Below are 11,160 nucleotides of genomic sequence, written 5' to 3'. Positions count from 1 at the left end.
CATGCTGACTTTTTGATGACAAGAAAAACAAAGCTGTAGGATACGTATTTACAAAATCTGGTCATTGGGTCATATGTGTGCATTTGAATACAGTTTTTTTTAACTCAGTTTCTTGCTAATTGTTATCTGTTTAAAGTTGGTCAGAGTATAATTGCATCTTAAAACCGTAAACAGACTGTACATAAACAAATAAACAAAAAAGTTAAACAAAAAAGATGACGACACAGACTATATATCAGTCTATTCTGCATCAACAATACCAGCCTCTTGCACAAGCTGTTTAGTCAAAGCTGAAAGCCTTGTGACTTCCAACGAAACCTCAGTTAGACATTTACTTTGCTCAGCAACACCTATCCTAGTATCACAGCCATTTTCTGGGAAGACTCCTGTATCACTGTCAGTGTCAATGCCTAGACTAATCATATTTAAAAGTTCTCGACTCATATCTGCAAGTTTGTGGAGAGCACAAGTGGCAGCTTCAACTTCCAATTGAGCTGCCTCAAGTTGAAGCTTCTCAATTGCCAAGTCCCCAATACTTCTATCACCAATTCTCTCTTGTGCCAAAGCGTAAAGCTTCCTTAGATCATTAGCATCTTCTTTCATTTCTTCTTTTAACTTTTTCAGTTCTTCCTCCCTTGCTCCTAATCTCCCAAGAACAGCTTTGAGCTCTTCGTCTTTGATTGTTAGAGCCCTCTTTACACCTAGTATTTCCTTTTCTTTCATTCTTAAGCTTTCTGTGGTCAACTTGAGCTCAGTTTCAAGTTGTTTTTTATGCATGTTAAAATCTTCCTTATTTTTCTCTAATAGTTGCTGGAGAAATTCGTCACCCATGTCATCAAATGCTCTCATCGCATCAGAGTCCTCAACCTTAATGGACATGACCAATTTATTTGTGAGCTCTACAATCCGTTCTACCACAGTTTCAGCTTCAGAAAATTTTAGCTTTGCATCATATAAATCGTCTTGCATTATCTGAACATGTTTGTCTTTCTCCTTCAGCATAGTGGTGGCCTGGATAAGCTGATCCTCTCTATTGTTCATAAGCATCTTTAGCTCTCCAATTTCCTGGTTTAGTTCCTCCAACTTCTTCCTCGCATTAAGGAGTTCCAAGTCTTTCTCCTCCAAGATAAGCTGAAGAGTAGTCTGCTCAGATTTCAAATGCTGGATTTCTAGCTTAGCATCCACAGACTCTGACTCTTTCACCTGAAGAATATTATGCATCTCTTCAAACTCAGTGTTTTTCTGCTCAAGCTCTTCCTGAAGAAACGACATCTCCTGGATTGCCTGCCGCAGAGAAGATCTCTCTTTCTTCAACTCATCCTGCAACTCTTCCATTAGCTCCTTCTCAATGGCTAAGTCCTGTTCAAGCTCCTTGTTTCGAGCCTCTGCAACCCTAAGCTTTACTCTCTCACTCTCTACTTCTATTTGAGCATTTTTCAAACTCGCCATGTAAGACGCAATGCTTCTCTTCTGTTCTTCCAGCTCTGCTAGTTGCTTTTCCAACTGCACCTCTTGTTCTTCCTTTTTCTGCCGAGAGGATGCCAGAGATTTCTGAGAAGAAACCAACTCGGACCTTACGTCGCAAGAAGTTTCTTTAATCTTCTGAAATCCTCAAGAGTTTCATTAGTTTCCCCTTCATGTTTAGAAGCTTCTTCTGCCAGTTTCCTCAGTTCTTCCTGTGCTAATAACCACTCCATCGTCCGATTCTCCAAATTGGCCTCTGCAACTTTTAATTTCTCCTCTTCAAGTTTCCTCGAGGTCAGAGAAAATTCTAGTTCTTCTTCTTTATCCCGAATAGCTTTCCGGAGTCCTTGAAGCTCATCTTCTTGTTTCCACACCAACCATATATATTATTAGGGGGGGAGGGGGGTGGTGGGGGGGCAGGGGTGTTCATAGTATTAATATTTTGCCAAACCCAATATGACCTCCACATACCATCATGTGACTGACTTTGACTAGTCTATTTAGAATCCATGGTCAATCCTAGAATTTTGGGACTAAGTCTTAGTGGTTGTTGTGTACATGGCCATAATGCTTGCCAAATAACAAGATAATAGGAAATTAAGAACTACCTCTAAAAATTTTTCAAAAAAATGGTTTTTATAATTTAAGACTACCAGAGGACAGGCCTTGGTGCAATGGTAAGTGCCTTCCATCAAAAAATACAAACCGCGATTTCATGCTCAAGTTTAAGAATCAGTCTCTCAACCAAAAAATTTAGGGGTAAGGCTGCTTACTATTACCTCTCCTAAACCCCACAAAAGTGGGAGTTTTGGGCACTGGGTATGAATTTTTTTACATTTTAAAATCTACTAAACAAATGAGTTTTGGATTGGATCCTAAATGACGTTAGATCAAGTGAAATTTGAGCATGCATGATAAGCATATGAAGGACATGTACAATAAAGGTAGACTTCGTAGATATTAATCTAATTGAAAGTTTTTGAATGGTGTATAATCACAAAGAGTAACACGGCTTGTGTAGGCCACTGTCACCTTCTGCAATAATTTCATTATAGGGTTCTGCTATATGGATATGTAATTTAAAGCTTATGTTCACCATGGCCAGAAAGCAGTTTCCACATCCTCATGCACCACAACAAAATCTAATTTGCAATTAACTAACGATCATGTCAATTGAGTTTGAGTCAATCATTCCCCTTCACCTAATATTTCATTCTCATGTATCCATTTGCCATCATGGGCAATGTTTGGGATCATGTCAATTGATCCCACCAATGACTAGATAGCGGTTTCCAAATCCTTAATTCCTTATACACCACAACAGATTCAAACTTGCAACTATGGATCATGTCAATTGAGTTTGAGTCAATCATTCACCTTCTCCTAATAATTCATTTCTCATGGATGCATCTTCCAGCAAAGAATAAACTTGTCATGTTTCACACACTAAGAAATTCATACTCAGGTTTAGCTATGATACCAGGACATGCCTATTTTGCAACTGGAGATGTTCATTTTTCATTTTCGATCAAGTGACCAATTAACACTTTATTTTTCAGCAAGACAAACCTGCCATCAACTACATTGTCAACTTTCATCCATCACTTTCATTTTATTAATAGATTTTGATTATTAAAGTTTAGTTGAATTATAAATTAGAGTCATTACTTTCAATTAAATCTTAAACATTGAATCTACTAAATAAGAATTATTAAATAGTACATTTTAATTTTAAGCGAAAGATGAAAATAGCAAAACCTACAAAACCATATCTGAACTGTGCAAGTCAAGAAAGCTTTGCATCAATGTGTTTTCTTAAATGATGGTTCACTCTCCAATAATAGCCATCTTTTTTTAGGCAAGTACAAATCATGCTCATGTTGAGCTTGTGGTCTCACCATCTTATCCTTTTACTCATTGAGGAAGGAGATGCAAATAGGTCCAAAGACCATTCGCTTTTATAATTACTCCAGAATAAAAATTTTGAACCCAACAGCCCTGGGTTGGTGCATATAAGAAACGACCAATCTAAATATTTTCTCAACTTATATAAAACTAATTAAGAACTTCAAACTGGAGACATAGTTTTAGCGTAGCAGTCCTTGAATAGTCTAAAACGTGAATCATCATCTCGTCTACATCTCTTCTTTACTTATTCATAAACTAGTTCAGACAACCAAATCAAGCATAGCTAATGAGCAGACTACATGCAATATGACAAATTTCCTGCAGCTACCTCAAAAGGCAATCTGCTATGTGAGGAAATATTTTTACATATGCAAGCACAAGTTTGAAAATTAGAGGTACCTTTTAAACACATGCAATATGTCTGTCATTAAAGGACGACTCCTGAAGTCATACTCAAAGCAACCAGTAAGAAGTTTCTCAAGTAGTGGAGGAAGGTCACAAGGGATTAATGGCTTTTCTTGCTTTCTGACAACTGAATGATATATTTCATCTACAGATTTCCCACGCCAAGGCTGAACACCAGTCAACATCTCAAGAATGCTGCACCCAAACCCCCATGAATCAGTCTCGAAGGATATTGGACCTCTTATTTCTGGTTGCCATTGTTCTGGAGCCATATAGTTTGGTGTTCCAAGCCTGTGAGCCATATCTGAGCGAGGCAATGGAATACCAAGCAGCAGATAAGGAATACCAAAATCTCCTAGCATTACTTGGTCATTTTCATTAAAAAGCACATTAGAAGGTTTAAGGTTGAGCACCAAAATCCCTTTTGAGTGCAGTTCTAGAGTTCCTTGAGCCAAATCAATACCATACCTGTAAGCAGTAGGCAGTAGCATACACTCAGAATGGCAAATTCAAAGATTTGCTGTTTTACACATTCAATAGAAACAGAAAAAAGAGCATATTTTCTATCTAATCCGAACCCACCTCAAAACATCAGGCAACAAAAGCTTCCCTCCTTTAAGGCGAGCCATTTTGTCACCAACTGATCCCTCATAGAATTTCATAATGATGCATAGCTGTAATAAAAAATCAATATCATTTTTAGGTACACTGTAGGTGAGAACACAGAATGACCCTATATATTGCTTATAATACAAATAAAATACAAATACAAACTCACCTTTCCATTTATAATTGAAATACCATGTAGCCAACAAACACCTCCTACCCCTTGACACTTGGAAAAAAAATCCTCAAATTTATGCAACACATCCCTAATGTGATCCTCTTTAATAGGATGCAGCATCTTGACAGCTACTTCATGAAACTCATCATAGTCTTCCATTGACTGATGATGAGTTGCTAACCAAACATCACCAAAAGCGCCCCTCCCAATTCTGTGTCTAAGTTTCAATTTTGCAGGTTGAATCCAAGGACTTATCTGGCTTGATGACACGACCACAGTTCTAAGTTGATCATCATCTTCAAGAAGCTCATACTCGTAAGAAGCAGCCGGTTGTGCAGGAACAATTTGTTTAGCCATCCCTCAATCTGAATTAACACGAATTCATTATTGAACAAAGCCTACGGGAGAAGTCAATTCCCAAAACTCTTACCCACATAAAAACTAAAAATCATGAGATTAAGACACTAGTCCCTAGGATGTGCTTGACAACAAGGCATATGCTAATAACACTCTCAGAAATGATGGGACGACAAAAATCAACATCATCATCATCATGGAACATGCCCAATAAGTATATAGCTATAGTATCCCAATAGCAAAGGTACTAATTACTGAACTCATAAGATCAGAGCAAAATTATATAATAGCAGATGATTTTAATATGCTACAAAACCAAGAGACCTCTAAATACCCTTCTCTAAACTGAGCTCACTAAAACTATTCAAAGACACACCCAGCAGCCAAATTCCCAAGACCCCATTTTGTTGCTGACAGAAAGAATTATTTTAAAAAAAAAAAAAAAAAAAAACCCAGAATCTAAAGTTAAACTGTACAAAAATTTTATGTACTTTCAAGAAAAAGTAAGAGCCAACTCATACCCTTTTTGATCATTCTGCATAAAAATAAAAAAAAGGAAACAACAACAAAACAGAATCTCACAAAAACAACCTCGTCATCTTGTTTTCTTAATTTTTTTTCCTGGTAAGTTATTGAAAAACAAGAAAACATGTAGTAAGGGAGAGTTTAAAGGAAAGAAAATACTCACAGAAACAGAGATGTGGAATGAAACTGAAAAGAGAGAGTGAGAAGGAAGAGGAAAGTTGCAGAATGGAATTTTATTTGGGATTGGAATCCAAAAGGGAAGGAGAGAGTTTGGAGAGAGATTCATTCGAATTAATAATGAGAAGAGATTCGATAACCCAACCCACTACTCTGTGTGTGTGTGTGTGTGTGTGAGCTAAGAAAGAAGGCGAAGGTGAATGTGAATGAATCAAGACTGAAAACAACACATACATCTATGAGACTTTTTTTTTTTGGTATCTCCTCCTAGTAGTGGGTCCCCCCAGAATTTTTCCTGGTTGGTTTTGAGGGCCATTTGGGTCTTAAATGACCATTCACTCCACCATACTCTCTTGGGTACACGCCAAGAAATACTGTTATCTTAATTTTCTCTCTAACTTATTTAACTTTATTCTTTTTTTCTTTTTTTCTTTTCTTTTTGGAATACCCATATTACTAGAATTTTTGAAATAAAAAATTAGCTTTAAGTAAATAAAATAGTTTATCCAAATATCAATTACAGGTAGAGGTTTTAATGAACTTCTTAAAAATGTTCTTTAATCTTCACTTTTTTTTAGAGGTGGATGCAATTTTTAATGAGCATTTTGTCTTTTGCAAGGGGAATGTAGGTAGTTTAGGAAAATGCCAAAATAGGTATTTCCCAACTTCTAAACATGAACTTCATGTTCAAGTAATAGTTAGGTGGATTCTTAAACATAATAATAGTTAAGTGGTGTGAAATTTTTTGAGGTATATCTCTTCCTATTATTTAGTTATATTATAATTAAAAAAAAATTGAAACATAAATTTCTTGTTTGAGACGTTAATGATAAAAAAAAAAAACATTTAAATTAAAACAAGTAGAGTAACATCAAAATTGAAAGTTAATATTTTTTTGATAAATAAGACAAATGTTTAATCTTAAATAAAAAATTATCCATGATGATGTTTGTGGGGCCCGTGGGCCTGATAGCCACAGCCTATCGCGTAGTAGGCCCAAGGCCAGCGCCGAAGAAGACTGACCAGCTAAGGCTAAGTTGGGGAAAGCCTCTTTTTTGACCCACACCGAGGACCTCTCCGTCCTCGGCATACTAAGGATAATTTTTGGGAGGGGGCAAGTCCAGAGCAAGCTGTCACGTTCACACTTAATGCATTCACCTAACCCCTCTGGCCGCATTAATAGGGATATAACCCCTTAGCAGGGCAACGTTGATCAGAGTGAACCACTTGAGTACCGATAAGGCCTCTGATGGGACGGATGGCCAGAAGGGAGGCGAATGAATGATCAACAGATGGAAGAAGGAGATAGGAAGTGAAGACTATATAAGAAAAGCAAGTAAAGTAAAGAAAGTGGGGGGGAAAGAGAGAGAAGAAAAGAGGCTCCTCGGCCACGGGCCGAGGAGCATCCCCCCAGTTGTAAGTAAACTCTAAGTATTTTCTTTTATAAAAAAGAGTTGATACTTGATGAACGACGACCAGTGCCTAAACCTTTAACCCACTCTCTATGAATTTATTGTTTGGACTTGTTGGACTGAAAACCCATCTATATTCAGGGTCAAATCCAAACTGAGCCCTTACAATGTTAAATTCAAATATTCATCTTAGCATATCATACGTGAATGTAGGCAATTTAGCATATGAGGTTTTTTTTTTTTTTTTAAAAAAAAAAAAAAAAAAAAAAGTTCCTATAAAAATATATTGGAGATTTGGTTCTACTTCTATGACTAATTTATATTTTTAACAAATGACAAAGTTTGGAAATAAACTTGATCATAGCCTAATGCTAAAACTCTACTCAATATCTTTTTATTGGATATAAATTTTGATAAATCCACTGTTGAATTATATTTTTTTCTTATATCTTCATGTTTGTAGAATTCTCAGAAAATCAAAGATTAATAACTATGTCATCAATCAAATATTTAAATTTTAAGTTTTTATAATCTAAAATTATGCATAAAAATAAATTTATAGATCGAATAGTAAATAATATCCAATTAACATGAAATTTTATATGTGTGTTAAAAACATAAAGAACATGTAATCTAACAATTAAATTTTCTAAATATATAGCTATGTTAATTTTTTAAGTGGGATTTGTAATTTTGTAACCAAATTTTGTCCTTTAACAAATAAATTGAAAGACATAGAAAGATAAAGCAAAAACACAAGAGAGAACACACAAATAATTGTGTTACAATCAACACAATATGTATATATATAAAAGTCTAAATTTTAAGTTAATCATCCACTAACTATAATTAAAATAAACTTATAGTACAAATAGTAAATTTTGCCTTCGCACCAAGTACGATTTCTGCTTGATTATTTGAGCTTGATATCTATAACAATTTTATATTTTTTTAATAGAACTTCCACGGTTATTCAATTGACTTGTTTTACAAGTAAGAGGCTACTGTAGGAAAATTGTATTCTTAAATAATATTATTTGATTGTGTCTCCGATTTTTTATCAATAGAAAGAGAAGAGATGGTTTTGTGTTGTATATTTTATTGTGTAAATATATATTATTTTCATGTGTTATATAAGAAAATAAAATTTGAGGTATTAAATATGTTGTAAAATGGTATAGTCTAATAGATAAAATAGATTTTGAGATGATAAAATAAATTTTTTTGAAAAAATCAAATACAAATGCTCTAAGTACTCCATTTAAATTCTAATAGCTCATTACCTATATATATGTATATATGTATATTATAATAATTACCTATATTTTTTTATTATAAAATATTAAGGTGGAGATATTGAAAAGTAATTGTGATCATCAGTTTCCGTTAATACGACTTTTATGTGGCTGAAAAATGAAGATGCCGGAATCTGAAAGGTCAACTCTCATTTCTTCGTTTTCGAAAAAATGAAAAAGAAAATCTGATTTCTTGGGAAGTGTTTTTCTAAAAAGGATATCCATGCTTACTAAAATCCAATACTGCAGTGCAGGGACTGTCATTTTCAATAACCTATATTGAGATATGGTGCAATTATGAAGCAATTCACCCGTTTTCTCTCATAATTTTTTTTTTTTGGGTACATTTTGTACATTTTAATTTTTAATTTTTAAGTCTCTTTTAATATATTTGATTTAATAGATAAGATTGAAAGTTATTTTTTCAATTTTCAATCTCAACCGTTAATTACAATTATATCAGGTGCAAAATCTTAAGTATTGTACTTGATCTGAATCCTCATTTTCTAAACTCAATAGCTTAGAATTAATGCTATTTATTACTCCATCGGTCCTAGTTTGTTTGTCATCTATTTTATTTTGAGATGTAACTAACAAATATTTAAAAATCAATCTAAATAGGGCATCTTTTTAGTTGTCTCATTAAAAATAACTCTTTTTAAAAAAAAATTGATAAATTTAATTAAGGGTAGTTTTATAAACTTATACATTTTATAAGACAGACAAAATAATAAATAATTTTCTCTTAAAAAAATTTGACTTTTAAAACAGGACAAACAAATTGGGACGGAAGGAGTAATATTTTGGGCCGTTTGGTAAGAAATTCTTAGTAACAATATTTAAGTGTTGTGAAAATAGAATCCAAATATTCTATACCACTTTTTGTGGATGAAAAAATATTATAAAAATACATGTTGTATTTTTTAAACAAGAAAACGGTTGCTTAAACAATATTTCCAAAAGGATCTTTGTTTCTTTCATAGATTACTCGTGTGACAGTGATATATTTCATTAAAAAAAATTAAAGCAAATTGTCAGTTTTATTTTTTATTGTTTTTTTTTTGAGGGAATTGTTAGCTTTTTTGCTCTTGAGATAATGGGGAGAGATCACTCTCAAGTCTCACCTGTCCCCTCCCCTCTAATATTCTTGATGTCTATCCATATTTTAAATATGAGAGAGAAAATAAAGAGCATCCACATTTTCTTTATTGAAAATAAAACTTATTAAACCAGGTACTTTAATGCTCTAATTAAAAAATTTTAGGCTAAAATATCCTGTTTGTTGTCAAACATTAACCATGAACGATTTTAGTTTTTAAAATTTAAAATGATCATTTTTAATCCCTCACAATCTTAAGAATGATCATTTTTAGTTATTAAAAAAAAATTAAATTGATCAATTTTTAGTCTTCAGAAATATAAAGTGATTTTTTTTCCTTGAAAATTAAAGTGATCATTTTAATCCCTATGAAGTTAGAATTTAGAACATATTATATTAGTTTTTAATTTGGCAATTTCATTTAAGGGACTAAAAGCAATTACTTTAAGAGGCTAAAATCGCTCAAGTACTAAACTTTAAGAACCTTAATACCTAAATTTTATATGCTTTAATTTTATACTATATTTTCCTCCAATTTAAAATCAATTCGAATTAAATCTACTAAAAACTCATATAAAAAACTCAGTTAATACTTTCAACCCATTTAAATTAATCTAAAATTTCTTAACAAAACTTATTATCAGTTCAAGTAATTTTAATAAAAAATTTACTATGTTCTAAAAAGCTTGGCACCTCTTTTAGTGTTTGAAAGAAAACATCTAGGGTTTAAATCTCCCAATTCCCAACTATCAAATTACTAAAAGAAAAATCAAGTTTTTCTATTTCAATATATTGTCATAATAATTCAATTTTCATTATTTATTTGATTACGATAAACATAATAAATTCATTGCATTACAATAAAAAGAAATAGTATGAGAATTAACAACTAAGTATATCAAAAGGTCAAGAAACTCCAAACCATTTTCTAATTTTTTTTTTTTTAAAAAATGAAGTATTGTTTTTAGAAACAAAATGAAGTAATTAACAATGAATAATTTGCATATCTTACCAAATGATATATTTACTTTGGGACAAAAAAGCTCTTGATTCCACCTTATTAAACCAATTTAACTTCTGTGTGAACTAAACCCAAGAAATAGTGAAAAGTAAAATTCACCCAAGCAAATGATCATGTGCATACCAAATTTACATGGAAATCCCTCCACTCTAAAGAAAACAAATCGCGGGGCAAAATCCATTCATCCATTATTATAACTTAAAGATTGCAATGATCAATTTTAAGCCCAAAATTGAATATATAATAATTAAGAAAGTATAAGAATATAAGCTATTAAATACAATCTGACAAAAAAAAAAAAAAAACTGGAACCTAGTGAATCAATATTGCAATGAGGCCTCCACTATGAATGTTACAACACTCTATTGTTACAATACCCAAAAACACCTCATAAAGAAAACTTCAAGTTAATCTTTGTTGTTTTGTGTGCATCTTGTACACAAATAAAAACTCAGTTACTTTTTTCTTGACAACACCACCCCTGTTAGGATTAATGCCCTTAAATCCTATTGTATGATGCTATGTATGACATTATGTATGACTTAATGTTGTGATTAATTAAGTTGTTTCATTATTATCTGAAATAATGGTAACAAGAATATTTGGACATTATCATATAGTCCATGAGATGCATAGTATGTGATTTATGTGATTTAGTCACAGAAGATATAAGTCACAAGTTCTTTGTAAACTCAGAATTTTAGTTCGTAGTC

General features: G+C 32.7%; 2 protein-coding genes across 2 annotated transcripts; both read right to left on the bottom strand.

Annotated features, from left to right (window-relative positions):
* Window positions 1-76: 76 nt before the first annotated feature.
* LOC111986646 (uncharacterized) lies at window positions 77-1,847 on the bottom strand (the record flags this gene model as incomplete). The annotated part of the gene is given in 2 exon segments (XM_065761221.1): window positions 77-1,583; window positions 1,586-1,847. Coding segments are annotated over 2 exon segments (1,605 nt in total), but the record flags the coding sequence as incomplete, so codon positions are not given.
* Window positions 1,848-3,746: 1,899 nt separating this feature from the next.
* LOC111986620 (protein KINASE OF THE OUTER CHLOROPLAST MEMBRANE 1) lies at window positions 3,747-5,842 on the bottom strand. The gene is made up of 4 exons (XM_024018300.2): window positions 5,607-5,842; window positions 4,556-4,926; window positions 4,360-4,451; window positions 3,747-4,245 (listed from the first exon to the last, which is right to left on the bottom strand). The coding sequence occupies exons 2-4, from the start codon at window positions 4,916-4,918 to the stop codon at window positions 3,762-3,764; spliced, it is 939 nt and encodes a 312-aa protein (XP_023874068.2). The 5' UTR covers window positions 4,919-4,926; window positions 5,607-5,842; the 3' UTR covers window positions 3,747-3,761.
* Between the last annotated feature and the right edge of the window lie 5,318 nt (window positions 5,843-11,160).

The sequence above is a fragment of the Quercus suber genome, unplaced genomic scaffold, assembly GCF_002906115.3.
Source record: "Quercus suber isolate HL8 unplaced genomic scaffold, Cork oak 2.0 scaffold_402, whole genome shotgun sequence".
Lineage (NCBI taxonomy): Eukaryota > Viridiplantae > Streptophyta > Magnoliopsida > Fagales > Fagaceae > Quercus > Quercus suber.
This window is presented reverse-complemented; position numbering and strand designations above follow the sequence as displayed.